The sequence below is a fragment of the Emydura macquarii genome, unplaced genomic scaffold (assembly GCF_026122565.2).
Source record: "Emydura macquarii macquarii isolate MOO-44397 ecotype Brisbane River unplaced genomic scaffold, CSIRO-AGI_Emac_v2 contig_383, whole genome shotgun sequence".
NCBI classification, from domain to species: domain Eukaryota; kingdom Metazoa; phylum Chordata; order Testudines; family Chelidae; genus Emydura; species Emydura macquarii.
Window position 1 is genome coordinate 5,569,851 of NW_027130520.1, and position 15,969 is coordinate 5,585,819.

Genomic DNA, 15,969 nt, shown 5'->3' on the forward strand with positions numbered 1-15,969 from the left:
TATTAATTTTACATTAAGAATTTTTTACCTGGGGCTCTGGTGACCACACTGTAGCACACAGTCGCAAGTCAAATGAGCTAAATCCGAGACTCCCTAGCACCCTCCTGAAATGTGGTTGCTCTAGCCCTTTGACTGTGGTGCACTGTGGGAAAACTTTACTATCCAACCTGAATGTTACAGGAAATTTCAACAGCCCACCCACACATCCTGCTGAACAAACTGGAGGAGGCACCTTTTCTAGAACTTTTCTTGCTTGTACTTTCACTCCTGTGTTAGGAATTAGGCAAAGCTTCTGTGAGGTGCTGGTGGACATTTCAGCAGTGCTTTCTGATCCACCAAGGCACTTGACAAAGCATCTGATGGAGCAGGAGAAGGAGGAGGCTGTGGCAGAGGAAGAGGAGTACCCAGGCATGGCAGACTCAGACTGGCTGATGCTGCTCATGACACTCAATATAGCTGCTGATGCCCTCTCTGTAGACTGGTGTTTCTGCCACAAGGCCACAAGCAAAGACTGTGGGATCACATTGTCATGCAGACCTGGGATGACAGCAGTAGGTCCAGAACTTTCGTATGAAGAAAGCTACATTTGTGGAGCTTTGTGAGCACCTTTCCTTGACCCTCCAGCATTAAGACAAACAGATAAGAGCGTCCTTGCAGGTGTGGAAGAGAATGGCCCACAGTTGCCCTGTCCTGTTCAAAACGAGTTCAGAGATGACCACAGGTGCCTTGACAGATCAAAGCCTGGTGGACAGATGGTTGGGTTAGTCATCATCATTGACAACTTGTTGCACCAAGCAGATTCCACTTTCATGTCCTGTGGTGGTATAAATGACCATTAATGGCATCTAGAAGACAGATGAGCTGGTGCGTGGTTGAAGAGGTCTGCATACAATGGACGGTCGCTATTCTCACAGAACTTAGCCAGCAACATGATAGAGGCCTTTTCACAGCAAATATGGGGCAGTTCTATATTGCTAAGTATCAATAACCATGGCAACGGAGTTGCCTGTAATTCCCGGTAACGATACACATAGCATGGAGGTGGCTGCATCTGGGCAACAGAAGTCAGGGATGCTTTGTGCTCCCATGTTACAGATTGCATGGCCCAATGGAACAGGAGTAATAGTACTTTTATGAATGTGCCTTTGATGATGAAGGGGGCAGGGGTTGATTATTATGCAGTGTACTTAAGAATGACATGACCTCTTATGAAGTGGGTGGGGGATGATTGACAATGTGGATTTAGATAAGGAGGTGATTGACATATGGATGATGTACATGAGTGTATAGAGGAGTAGTGTTTCCTTACTAATTCTTAATTGTCCCTGGTCATGTTTACTTTTATTATTTCAAATACAAATTTTATGATAAGATGCTCCATTTTGAAGCACTTGGATGAGGGGAAGGTGACCAGGAACTGTCAGCATGGATTCACCAAGGGCAAGTCATGCCTGACACATCTGATTGCCTTCTATGAGGCGATAACTGGCTCTGTCGATGTGGGGAAAGCTGTGGACATGATATACCTTGACTTTAGCAGAGCTTTTGATACGGTCTCCCTCAGTGTTCTAGCCAGAAAGTTAAAGAATTATTGGTTGGATGAATGGACTATAAAATGGATAGAAAGCTGGTTAGATCATTGGGCTCAATGGGTAGTGATCAACGGCTCGATATCAAGTTGGCAGCTGGTGTGAAGGGGAGTGCCCCAATGGTAGGTCCTGGGGCCGGTTTTGTTCAACATCTTCATTAATGATCTGAATGATGGGGTGGATTGCACCCTCTGCAAGTTCGCAGATGACACTAAGCTGTCGGGAGTGGTAGATATGCTGGAGGGTTGGGATACTATACAGAGTAGCTAGACAAATTGGAGGATTGGGCCAAAAGAAATCTGATGAAGTTCAACAAGGATAAGTACTGAGTCTTGCACTTACGACAGAAGAATGCCATGCACTGCTACAGACTGGAGACCGAATGGCTAGGCAGCAGTTCACTAGAAAAGGACCAGGGAGTTACAGTGGACAAGAAGCTGGATATGAATCAAAAGTGTGCCCTGGTTGCCATGAAGGCTAATAGCATATTGGGCTACATTAGTTGGCGCATTGCCAGCAGATCAAGGGAAGTGCTTATTCCCTTCTATTTGGCACTGGTGAGGCCACATTTGGAGTATTGTGTCCAGTTTTGGGACCCCCCCCCACAAAAAGGATGTGGACAAATTGGAGCGAGTCCAGCAGAGGGAAAGAAAAATGGTTAGGGGGCTGGGGCACATGACTTAGGAGGAGAGGTTGAGGGAAGTGGGCTTGTTTAGTCTGCAGAAGAGAATAGTGAGGGGGGATTTGATAGCAGCCTTTAACTACCTGAAGGGGGGTTCCAGGGAGGATGGAGCTAGGCTGTTCTCAATGGTAGTAGATTACAGAACAAGGAGTAATGGTCTCAATTTGCAGGGGGAGGTCTAGGTTGGATATTAGGAAAAAGTTTTTCACTAGGAGGGCGGTGAAGCATCGTAATGGGTTACCTAGGGAGGTGGTGGAATCTCCATCTTTAGAGGTTTTTAAGCTGCAGCTTGACAAAGCCCTGACTGGGAAGATTTAGCTAAGGTTAGTCCTGCTTTGAGCAAGGGGTTGGACTAGATGACCTCCTGAGGCCCCTTCCAACTCTGATATTCTATGATGTAGCAAAAATCTGTGCTTTTCAAGTAAAAATACACTTTAAAGATGTTCTTTTCTGTTCTGATTTCCCTGATACCATTTTGAATTCCACATGTCGGGGGCAGGGCGAGTGACGCAAAGGCACTGGCATACAATTCTCCATTAATGGATACACCCTGTGGGCTGGGGCATTTCATAACTTTTGCATACATTCATAGAGCAGAAAACTCTCCAATTATTGCATTAATAAACACTAAAATGGAGCCAGAAACTTACCGGGCTCAGGGGCAGCTTCTATACTTTCTGTGTCTGCTTTAGGCTCCACTACTGACTGTTCCTCGGGGCGAGGGTATCAGATGGTTTCTCTGGGTATGGACCCCAGAATGTGCTGCTACTGCTTGTGCTCCAGACCCTGTTCTGGGATTGGTTTCAGCAACAGAGTGACTTCATTGTCCTCAACCAGTGCCTGCTGCTGGCTCCCATCAATCCTCATGCTGGATTCTGGGTCCAGCAGGGCTTCCGCCTGGCTAACTGGGTCATCTTGCATCACCATTGGCTCCATGCTGGGTGCAGTGTCCAGCACCCTGTCAAACTCCTCATAAAATGGGCATGATGTTGGTGAGTTGCCTGAGGTGCATTTCTGGTCTCTGGTTTTCTGGTACTTTGCTCATGAGCCACTTAATTCAGTCCCTGCACTGGTCACAAGTCCAAGAAATTTGTAACGCTGCCATCTTCTTTGCTATTTGCTGGTATGCCTGGTCCTGTTACTCTTATTAAAGTCAAAGTTTTGCTGGCTTTGCACCAGAGATTTACCAAAATTTGTCTGTGCTCCTGTGACCATGAAGCAGCGCATTTTGCAAAAGCTTTGTTCTGTTCATTGGAAACACATAAGACTCTCAGACGTGTTTGCTGCGTGGTGGTCAGAAGACAATAGAAGGGTCAATGGCTGACTCAATGTGCTGCTGATGTACAGCAAGGGGGGGTTGTTTCCATTTTCATTGGAGTCAATTGGAGATTCTTGGGAGAGGATATAGAAATTTGGCCCATAGAATTGTGAGATACTTTTGACGGACTTCCAGAACCTGAGCTTAGGTCACGGCTTGACTCTGGCTCAGACCCTGGAGATCTGCAAAGTCCTGGGACTCTGGATCCAAGCCTTGAGTTAGTGTGATTTGTGTGTAGATAGAAGTGGGGTTAGGCTTTATTTGGAGTCTGAGCCCAACCTTGTACTGCAGTGTAGACATACCCTCAGAGGAAATTCAGATGATATTTATGGAATCAATTAGGCAAGTATTAGTGTTCTCAAAGCCAATTAAAGTAAAAGACATTATAGCTTCTACAAGACAGCTTGACTGGGGAACTCAAGGATTACATTTTGGTGAGACAGGTGGCTGCAAGTGAAAGGTTTGGTAAACTCCAAGAAACCAAGGTGATACTCTAACCATCATCACCTTACCAGATTTACTACTCACCAGTCTTCCAATAGTGCACAGTAATACATATTGGGTGCTGCAGGCTCTCATAAATCCATCTTCGTAGCCTCCACGGTCAGTGTGTCCATACTTTAGTTTTGGTAAAAATGTGTTTGCTATTACGTTTCCTATTTGTCACCACTTTGGTGAGGTGGAGTTTGGGGTTTGGTGTGCTTTCTAAAGAACATCAGTTATCCACATACCATCAAGATATGATAGTTCTTTGAATGGACTAGGCTCTTATTCCTCATTCTTGACTGAGATTTTTCTTGTTTTTGTGAGTTTGCCCTATTCTTTTGTGTGTTGTTAGAGAAATAGGCTGGGAGTTAATCTGATCTTGGTTCTAATTTTGTGTGACCTTGAGCAAGCCATTTGATATTTCAAATCTAGAAGGACATTCTAAAAACTGCTTGCCACTGAAAATGAAATGAGTCTGAATGGACCTTTCCTGAGGAAATCTTTTAATGAATAATAAAAAGAAAAAAAAAGATGTTTTAACATCTTAATCACTCAAGTTTGAAGAATTAGGCGGAAATATTTTACTATAAAATAGCTTTTTAATAAACTAGTCTCTACTGTCTTATGGTTAATCAGTGGTGTGTGTACAATGAGTTGGTCGTTTCAATCCATTTTCTCCAAATGTCTATATCACAAGAACTACCATCACATTTAGCTCTAATTAGTATACATATTGGCAGTCTCAGAACAGAGAGCAAAAATCAATTGGTCATGGAGACTGAACAACCCTTTCATCCCTGGGGTGGTCCTTCAAAAACAGAAATGAGGTACATTGGTGAGGAAGTTTGCATTCTCACTGCCTGGGTTGTACCTCACCTGTGAATGAACAAGAGACATTTATCTCCCAGGGTTCTCAATCCAGTTTATATCACAAGAATTTAGGTTAAGATTCTCAGTTCTCCTCATGCCCCTTTACATCAGGTAAAGGGGCTTTAAAAGCCCAATTCCAACTTTGGGAGAATTCCTCCGATGCAGGAACTGAGGTCACATGAGAGGTTATTGGGATTTGAGGCTACAATACAACACATTGCAGAGATTTTGAGTAGCACAGCTACCCATAGGTAGCTGGGATCAAGCTTATGTAATTTAGACAGCTTCCCAGGGCTGCCCAAATTATCAGGGGCTGGTTTTTAGCTTCCAAAAACATGATTTAAAGCCATTTTAGTGGTTCCTCCCTTTCTCCCTGGTCTGCTTTTATATATTGCACAGCACAGAATCTCACCCTTAGTTTGCTCAACATTTAAAAGGAACAATAATTCTTTAAAATATAGATTAGCTCTGTGTTAACAGAAATGTTGCATTTACTTTATATTTCCTGTGATTTTTTTTCTGCTAATATATCTGGAGTCATAATAACTGCATCAAAAATAATTGACAAAGTTAATACTTTGACATTCCCAGTTGTCACCGTTCATGTTACTGACTGAAAAACATACACTTTTATTTAGTTTCTGGAAATCAGCAAGACCTTTCTTCAACAAAAAGTGAAGATTTTGTAAATGTGCAGGAGATGTCTACGAAAAGCCTCATTGTGGGTCCACTTAATCTTCAATTGGATAGCAGTGCAATACACAGGATTATGAAAATGATAGTTTGTTCTGTGGAACATGAATATGAGCCATATAACAAGCCCAAAACAGGTATGCTACTTACTTATGAGTATGTTTTTGTCAATAATAATAGACCAGATTCAGCACTGCTGAAAAGTGCAAAGTGCAAATATTGGAAGTGAGGATGCAGAGAGGAAATTTAATCTCTGACTGTATCTTCATGGGAGTTGCACCAGCGAAAGCTAGAGGGAGGGTAAAATGAATCAGCATATGCCCTGGCAATCCTAGCTACACCCTTCTCTGGCTAGCACAGACCACTTTTATGGCTATGCTGTTCACCTACAAGTCCTCTGGTGAGAGGAGGCTTTGTATCATTTCAATAGCCACATTTCTCAGTGCACTTTCTCCTCTAAAATCCCAGAGAATAAAGGAAATCCTTAATGTGAGTTAATGTATGTGAAATAATGGGATTAAACAGAAAAAGTGAATGACGCTAATTATGACCAGCTATTAAGGTTAACATTTTAGATAAGACAGAGAGCCCAGTGGAATTCCAAGTGAGGAAAGAATTTATTATTATTATATTTAACATTAGGTTGAGCCTAATGTACAAGGCATAATATTTCCAAATATAGAGAGATACATAAAGATTACAAAATTGCATTTCAGTTTTACTAATCCACAAAAAAATACTGGACTAGTCACTGGGGAAAATATTTATAGATAATTCTAGGCCTATCAGCCTGACATCAATCCTGGGCAATATAATGGAGTGGCTGATATGGGACTCAATTAATAAAGAACTATAAAGGAGGGTAATGTAATTAATTCAAATCAACATGGGTATATGGAAAATAGTTCCTGTCAAACTAACTTGATATCTTTTTGATGAGATTACAAATGTGGTTGATGATGTTAATACTGTGTGTGTAAAATACTTAGACCTTGGTAAGGTGTTTGACTCGGTTCTGCAGAACATTTTGATTTAAAAAAATTAGAATGATGTAAAGTTAATATAGCACATATTAAATTGATTAAAAACTGGCTAACTGATAGGTTTCAAAGTGTAACTGTGAACAGGGAATCGTCATCGAACAGGTCTGTTTCTAGTGGGCCCTGCAGGAATCAGTTCTTGGCCATATGCTGGTGAACGTTTTTATGAATGACCTGGAAGAAAATGTAAAATCATCACTAATATAGTTTGCAGATGAGACAAAAATTGGGGCATAGTAAATAATGCAGAGGACATGCCACTGATTTAGACTGATCTGGGTGGCTTGGCAAATAATCTGTGTTTTAATATAGCTAAATGTAAATGTATACATCTAGGAACAATGTAGGCCATATTTTCAAGGTCGCAGACTCTATCCTGGCAAGCAGACACTTTGAAAAAGATTTGGGGGTTGTGGTGGATAATGAGTTGAACGTGAGTTCCCTGTGCAACACTGCGACCAAAGGACCTAGTGCAAACCTGGGATGCATACACAAGGGAAATCTTGAGCAGGAGAAGAGAGGTTATTTTACCTCTTCTTTGGCACTGGTGCAAGCACTGCTGGAATACTGTGTCCTATTCTGGTGCCCACAATTCAAGAAGGATATTGATAAATTGGAGAGGGTACAGAGAAGAGCCACAAGAATGATTAAAGGATTAGAACACATGCTTCATGGTGATAGACTCAGCGAGCTCACTCTATTTAGATTAACAAAGAGAAGGTGAAGAGGTGACTTATAGTCTCTGAGTATCTACGTGAGGAACAAATGTTTAATAATGTTCAAGTAGAGACATATGTAATTCGATCCAATGGCTGCAAGTTGAAGCTAGACAAATTTAGATTGCAAATAGGCATATATTTTTAACAATGAGAGTAATTAGCCATTGGAAAAATTGACTAAGGATTGTGGTCGAGGGAAATTCTGTGGACTGTGTTATACAGGATGGCAGACTAGATAGTCACAATGGTCCTTTCTAGCCTTAGGATTTATGAATTTTAAGATAATTCATTTACATATTTTAGTCATATGCCCAGTTTATATGTCTAATTCTGATTGATTTTAGATATTGTGGAAGGAAATAGAACTATGCCAAACTCAGAAGAAATAGCATCTTTGGAGGAATACATTCCCACTCGACTCACAAGTTTTACCATTCTTAAGTGCACCATTACAATCTCTATGGCTGAATTCAATTTACTGGGCCATTTGCTGCCTATAATCATGCGACAGAAGGTATGATGTTTTTATCTACAGTAAAATTTGTATATATTTGCTCAGTTTGCGTGTATATATATTTTTGTCATAAAAATAACCTAAGATTAAAGTACATTAAAGTTGAATATTCAAGCTTTCATTGTCATGGTTACAGGGCTAGCTCCATCTGAGTCCACTTTTTGTGGTTTATCTCAGTGCACTCCATCAAGTCCTATGCTTATGCCTTTAGATTCTCCCTTTCTTAGACCAGGCAGTGCAGTACAGAACCCTCGTGTCAACCAGTCTTACCAAGCAGGTCCAAATAGGTTTAGTATCTGTTGGTCTTCCCTTCAGGAGTTTGTGACCAGTGGTGTGTACAATAACCAGACAACCTTTTCAAAACTAAAGTATCATTTATCATAACATTAGAAACAAAGTATTTAGAGAAAAAGTATTTGAAAACTACTACCAGTCTACAGGCATGTCTATTTTACCATTCTTTGATAGTATCCTTAACTGGCCTACCTTCTTCAGCCATGTGAGTGAGTACCTGTTTCAGTATGCTCTCCCAGAACAGCTCCTGAATAGTCAGCACCTATCTCCATTGAGAGTCCCTTTTTAAACTGCTGTAGTCCTTTGTTCTTGTCAGTTTGTTCTTGTCAGTTGTCCCTTGTCATTAAAACTGGGTCTGCAAATTGGCTAGGTTCAGGTGGTAGAATTTTCAAAACTAGTATAGTTTGGGTATCGTCTTTCAACAACCATTAAGTGTTTACTGCAAGTTGGCTTATCTTGAGCCATAGTTTGCTTGCTTTTGCTTACAGCCTACTAAACCAAATTACATATTCATACAGTAAGCATCCCAGTAACCAGGTCAACATACAGTATTCATAGATTATTACAGAGCAGCTCCACTTCTGTCAAATTCATATGCTAGGAGATGCCAGAATTAAGTTTACCTGTGCAAACTTCATTTCCTTGTGCCGTATGCATTATGATACTGTGTTTAATTACATGATCATATACTACTTTTTCCATGGAATTCCTGCCTCATTCATTGCACAGGATTAGAAGGTATTAAGTGAACAAGCGTTGCTGTGCAGTATTTCTTTTTATCCTAATCCTTCAATGTGTGATCCCATGACTTGCTTACTACACACCATCCAATATTTACATGGAGTATGAATTTATTTCCTCATGGGATTTCTGTTGCACTCATCACCATGGTTTCTGATTGCCTCGTAAACATTAACTAATTTATCTTCACAATACTCTTGTGAAATGGGGATGTACCAGGGTGTAATCAACTCTTGCCTTCTTGAGGGTTGGACTAGATGACGACCTGAGGTCCCTTCCAACCCTAATATTCTGTGATTCTTGCACCACAGAAATCTGCTCAGACTCCACTGGTTGGGTATCCACACTGTGCTGTTTGTTTATGTTCTTTCCACCAATACTTTTACAGTTTTGTGCAGCAATACTATTTACAATATCACTTTTATCCTTGGCTCTCTCTCAGTGCTTAAAGAAGAGAAAAGGTTGCCCTTCCCTGAGATCTCTCTCTCTGGGCTTAGCTAGCCCTGCTCCTCTCTCTTGCACTTCCTTCCTGCACCTTTTATTATCAGTCCTTAGCTGATGGGGGCTAATTAATTTTTTAGCTCACCCAGTCTACTCTTCTGATTAGCTAATTACATTTCATTCCCCAGTCTGACCTCTCTTGGGAAACTAATTAATACCAGAATGATCAGAGTGCTGGTTCACTTGCTAGCTGCCAGCATTCTGTCACAAGGGATAATAACACTTTCTTATTTAACAGGTGGAGAAATGAAGTGCAGAGATATTTAGGCCAAAATTTATTAGTAGACTCACAGATTTTTGGGTGTGTCAATAAGTGGGTGCCCAATCTGAGATAATTAGGGCCTGATTTTTTTCAGAGGTTCTGAGCAGTTGCAGTTCTGAGTGTGCAGAACATCTGAAAATCAGACCTTAGGGGGTGTCAGATTGTACACCCAGAAAATGAGGAATAAACAGTTTGTGGCTACTTACAAAAATTCTGGTTTAAATGACTTCCCTAATATCATACAGAAAGTCTGTAGCAGACAGAGGTAAGGGTGGAAACCAGTGCTCACAGATTTAATTTAGCACCTTAATCACAAACACATCTTTTCTCTTGCTGAAGGCCCCTTCCTCATTCATTATACGCTTTAAAAACATTGTCAGCCAACGAGGCAGGTGTTTTCTGAACAACAGTCTTGTTGACTACAGAATCTTGCCATATTCACTGCATGCTACCCTGTGTACTGAATGAGGCAATGAATTTTTTCCTTGGAAAAATTTTTCGATGATATAATTAAAGATAGTTTCATAAGACATAAACAGAAGGAGGCATGCAGCTTTGATTCTGTCATTTCCTAGTTTTTGAGTGCTTGACTTTGCAATCTCATAATGTTTAACCTTATTTTTGTATGGAATTTTCTAGGTGTTTTTCAGGAGGAAAACTGAAAGGAATCTAAGAAATTGTATCATGTGCAACTGTTACTCCCCACAAACATTGTCAGACAGACCTCTTCCATTTGATCTGAAGGAATAAGCAGCTGTAACAGGCTGTTATCCTCCATGTAAAGGGGTCAGTGGTGATGGGAAATATGAGCAGGGGAGGTGACTGTAAGCCAGGGTAGTGGAGAGAGAAAGATCAGATGAGGGACTAGAAGGGAGCAAGCTGGGAGGGACTTGCTGGCAAGGAGCGGTGAGATGGAAACTTGGTACGGTTGCATAAGGTGACTAGGACTGACAGTAGAGGGGAGACTGTGAGGAGAAACCTTGAGGAGTGGAAATTGAGACAGGTTATATGAGGAGAATAGGACCGGTATGAGGAGCTGGAATACCACAGAGACAAGACAGGGACAGGTTGAGAGGAGACTGGGCTTGGGATTGGTTCTGTACCTAATAGAACACTTCTTCAGAGCCTGGAAGGAAACCCAAGAGTACTGAGTCTTATGATTCTTCTGCTTTCAGCAAATATCTGTGAAACCCACTGATAATTTGTGTTTCATCTCCTGATAGTGCCAGTGCTGTTCCACACTGAGAATAGCACCATATTATTGCTATTGGTTATTCAATTAGCTTAAGTTGCAGAGATCTGTGTGGGAGATCTAAGGGTTCAAACCCTCCTGATGACCCATGTGTGGGTTTCTATATGTTGTATATGATAGAATGCTATTTTTTCAGTTTCCTTTTGTAAAAACCTATGATGATGCACGTGCGCATGTGCACACACATTAAAAACCCCTGTTGAAATTACACAATTTAGGTTCTGTTCTGCATAGGTTTTATACCACACTCATCACTATGGTATCTGTGCGCCTTCCTGTAGTGCATTAAGCCACTTGCATACGTGTCACACATTGTTCTCTCATCTTCTCCCCAGAGGGAGATGCATGTGTAGTGGAGTGTCCTGTTTTGATAGAGTTTTATTTTAATTTAATTTTAATTTTTTTTATAAGTTGAACTGTTGCTATGTGTCTAAATTAGAAAAGGCAAGGTTAAAGAAGCGTGCTGTGCATTTGGAGTGAAAAGTGGTAAAATTTGTGATGGCACTTCATTCTTTGGTGAGTTCATTCCATGCTCTTGGGCTGCCTCTGGAGAAAGTTCTGTCTTCTGTACAAATGAGCTTTACTCTTATTGTTGAGAATTCCATTGTGCCAGAGGAATGTATTTATCAACCATGTTCTTTGTCCTGGACCTTTAGATAGTCTGTAGGCATCCTAGGCCCAGCCCTTGGAGTGATTTGAGGAGAGGGTCCAGACCTTGAAGTTGATTTGAAGTTCTATTGGAAGCCATTGTAGAGAGTGGAGGACAGACGTAATGTAATTGTGGAAGCCTAGGTTGCTCATGAGATGTCCTAGAGTTCTGTACTAGCTGGTGTTTCCTAAGTGCTGAAGGTTTCATGCCCAGATATTGCATTGCTGTAATCCACCTGAGAAGTGACAAAGGTCTGAATGGTTGAGGCCAGATCTTTATCCGCTAGGATGGAATGGAGTTTCTTAGCCAACTGGAGATGGTAGAAAGTGTTACTTTTGACTCTTGCTATGTGAAGTTGCAAAGTGAAGCACACAAAAGTTAGGAGATGCTAGAACTAAGGTTCCCTGGGCATCCTGTGAATGGAAGGAGGCGGGGGTGTTGTGGAAAAAATAGTCTTTATTTACATGATCACATACTATCAATGCATACACACACATGAGCCAAATTAAGGATACCTTATTTCTGGCATCTCTTTACTTTACAGTGCTTCATTTTGCACTGATTTTCTTTTAATGTTTATGTCTAGTAAAGTAATTATATGATACCTGCCTGAAACGTTACCTTCCTGAACCTTAACCCACCTGAAATATTATCTTCTGTCCCTCAAATTTGGAATTCTTACCTTTCCTCAGATTTCTAGCTTTCCAGTGGGAAACAACACTTACTTGACTCTGGAGTGAGTCAAGAGATTGGACTTTAAAACTGCAACAATTTTCTGACTATCAAAGCTATTTTAGAAGTTTTTAAAATGTCTCATTTATAATTCTTTGTTTCCTCTGAGACCTTTACAGTTTGACTTGTGGTGTTACTAAGTGAGCCTGCATTTACAGGCTGAGGAATATGAAAAATAGCTTCCGTAAAGAAATTAAAACCCTTTCTGAAGGATTTGTATTTTTAATTGGACTTGTTTGTGTTGAGTGAATGGCTTGCTTGTGGTTTAGTCTCTTTTGAGTTATGTAGCCATCTCAAACTCCAGTTGGTAAAACCTTTATAGCAGACCATCATGTATTCTGTATAAACATTTAAATGTTATAATCATTGGGTGTCAGTGACCAGGCCAATGGTGGCTTGTCATCCAATTTGTTATGCTAAAGCTGAAATAGCCAGTGTGCAGTTCGTGGGTCACATGTCATCTAGCACATATCTGAATCTTTTCTGTTAGACATCACTAGTGATTTACAGTTAGATAAATGTGTTAATTTTAATTGGTTAGTACCTTTTCTTTATCTTTTTGATGCTCTTGAGCTCCAATTATTTGGCTCTTAGCATACTCCTCCGTAGTAAATCCATCTTTCAATGCTGACATTCATGAGCATCATTCTGAATAACTCAGTGAAGCCATCACTCAGTGTGTCTTGGGCTGCAGATTTGTCATGGCATTTTTTACCAAAAATCATGGAGCAGTAACTGTATATGTAGTAAAAGTCATGGGTTTCATGATTTTTTTATTAAAAAAAATGCTTTGACAAATGAGGAGCAGCAGCCCCGGCAGTCGGGGGGTAAAGGGGGGAAGGGAGCAGGCAGGGTGTGCAGGATGAACCTACCCTGCACTCACCCCTCAGTGGCAGCTCCTGTGGCTGCTGTCGCACAAGGGTTGGACCCGGTTCTGTGCTCCAGGTGTTGTGACCTGCACATGGGGTCATAGCACTGCTCAGGATTTGACCCATCTTCCCCTCCATCATGAAGAATTTATTGCATTTGTACCAATAGCTACAGTTAGCTTTGCAGCTAGCTGGCTAGTGAAACAGCATAGGGGCTGAGGCAAAGACTCCTCTAGCCTTTGGTAAAATGCACGAAGTCTGAGGTAAAGGCTTTGGACAACCTTGAAAGGTGATCATGCATTATGGCAAGAGTGCCAGCTAACCTTACAGGGTTTCATATTTCTCCTGTGTACTTAAGCAGGGGTGGTTCTGTTGAATTGTGGCAGAGTTAAAGTTTCATGTGCATCCTTAAACTCTGGCATTTCCTAACTTTCCAGGGTTTACACTGAAAACATAACACTTTTTTGCTTTACATACAATTCTATAAAAAAAAGTAATCTTAGACATGGAGAATTGAACTGCCAAAGTAAGCAATGTAGCTGCTAGGAAATTACAAGCATGACACATGGACTTATTAGCCATTCCAAAACTGACAAACTTCTAGCAGAATTTCACCAAGAGCATTATTTATAGCTTGTCTGTTTAGTACAGGTCCATAGTGGTGCTGCAGAGATAGACTTGTTCTAACTGACTGAGCCAGACTCTCATTACATAGAAAGCAAAAAGAGAAAAATAGGAATAAGTAGTAGAAGGAAAAATGGCACCCTGTGGAGAGGATCATATTGGGAACCTTAGGTTCATATCTCAGGTTTTGATTAAGATTAATTGTACCCAAATTAGATATTGGCGTCCTCTGATTTACTTCCCTCATATGGTCATTTTTCATGTTTAGAACACTGGAGGTCTAATGGTTTGGTGGTAGGTCCCTGTAGGAGTGGCGGCAGCCATAATGATGAAGTTTGCTTCCACTTCTGCAGTTAGATCCTTTTAGCTGTAGGAAGCAGTCAAGCCAAGTTAAACAAGATGTCAGATGACCATCAGAAAAGCCAGGATAGGGGGAAACTTTTCCATCAAAATGAACCAATAAAAACACATAACTGGTGAGTCCTTTTACTGTCTTTCTCATACCCTTGTAGTTGTCTATTATAGCAGTTTTGTGGCCTCACGAGAGATCTTGAAAACCCCCAATCAGTTTTTAGTTGAAACACATCCTGTTTGTACTAGCTTATTTCGTAAACAATCTTTATGTAACATGTTTATGGATCAAAATGAACTTTATTACTTTTCACCCATTTTGGACATCTTTGCATAAAGACCAGCCGTACAACATCACCACAATGAAAGGGACCATCTGTTTGTGTAGAGCTGATATAGCAGCTTCTATGCCATGCCCCTTTCTGCAGCCAGAGTATGGCCAGAGCTTGATATGTTAAAATTTCAAAATTTTAATTTTTGGAAATGAAATGCATTATTTTATTCTAATAGTTAAGATATCTGACACAGTTATAAATACCTGATGGTTCAGAGTAGTGTAAAGGTTATATCAGCATGAGTTTGGCATGGGTACTTCACTTTCAAGTGGTGACGCAATGAGTAAATAACTGTTATAGTATAGTATACTGTACCTTCACATATTCTGTGCATAAAAATTTGTTACAGGAAAATTATTTTAGATAGAAGTGTTTCAGACTCTTAAAAAATGTTATTGATAGAAGTATGAGGTCCTACATAGGGTACTGCATAAAAGTTTGCTATTAGAATATTTTTTTCTTTTTCTTTCTAGAATTCAAGTGGCTTGTTAAATGCTACAAGCTTCCAGCCTTTACGGCCTTTGCCTGCCATTAGAATATTGATGGACAAAATTAACTTGGAACATTCTGTGCCAATGTATGCTGAACAACTTGTGCAAACAGTCAGCAGCCTTAGCCAATCTTCTGATAACCTGCTTCATTACTGTTATGCACACTGCTACCTTAAGGTAAATGAAAATATGAATTGTATTTATTATTATAGAACACTGAAAAGAATTAATGCAAATACAGATAATCCTATATGCTAAGAGTTGTGATCACCCAGAGCATGTTCAGTTTTCCCAAAGGGATATATAGCAAATATCAAATGCTTAGTTTTGCACTATTACCTTATGCAAAATTTCCCATTACTGGAATGAGAATTCCATCTCTATAAGGAGTGCAGGCTGATGCCCTACTGAGCTAATTATTTATTATTGTTGTTTATTCAAATTATTTGGAGCAAAACATTTGCGAAATTGTATTTCATACTAACATAGTTAATACATTTGTAACAAATCTTTATAAATTTTGTAAGATGCTATGAAGAACATGTTTAGTATGAAATTGTTATGGTAATATTTGCCCTTGATTACAGTGAGCCACACATTTTAAGACTCTTTTTTGCAGAACATTAATTCCAGCACTGTTGCATGTGGGAGGAGAACCTCTAAACACTGCATTTTAATATCCTTTGTGGGGGGAGGGGCCCTTTTGCTAGGTTAAGAGACATTTCAAAAAGCCATTGAAAAATCACTTTGAGAATGTACAATAGGTATCTGCTAAGATTTTAGAAGAATCTGTTGAAACTCTGCCCCTTTTAGATCGTCAGGACAGTTAGTTTCCCTTCCAGGCCAAGTGCTGTAGTTAGAACAGTTTGAAGGGTCTTTGGGTGTGACCATAATATAATAATTTAGTACCATGACTACTAATATTACTACTAACTGTAACTGTCTCATTTGAAACTA

General features: G+C 40.3%; 1 protein-coding gene across 12 annotated transcripts in view; it reads left to right on the top strand.

The window, feature by feature from the left end:
• The window catches only part of VPS13B (vacuolar protein sorting 13 homolog B), an 819,784-nt gene that overhangs the window by 134,704 nt on the left and 669,111 nt on the right, over positions 1–15,969 (top strand). For all 12 annotated transcript variants that reach the window (XM_067537148.1, XM_067537121.1, XM_067537138.1 and 9 more), the window contains 3 exons: positions 5,584–5,775; positions 7,742–7,911; positions 14,995–15,189. In XM_067537148.1, coding sequence (XP_067393249.1) covers positions 5,584–5,775; positions 7,742–7,911; positions 14,995–15,189 — 557 coding nt within the window. The remainder of the gene's footprint in view (positions 1–5,583; positions 5,776–7,741; positions 7,912–14,994; positions 15,190–15,969) is intronic.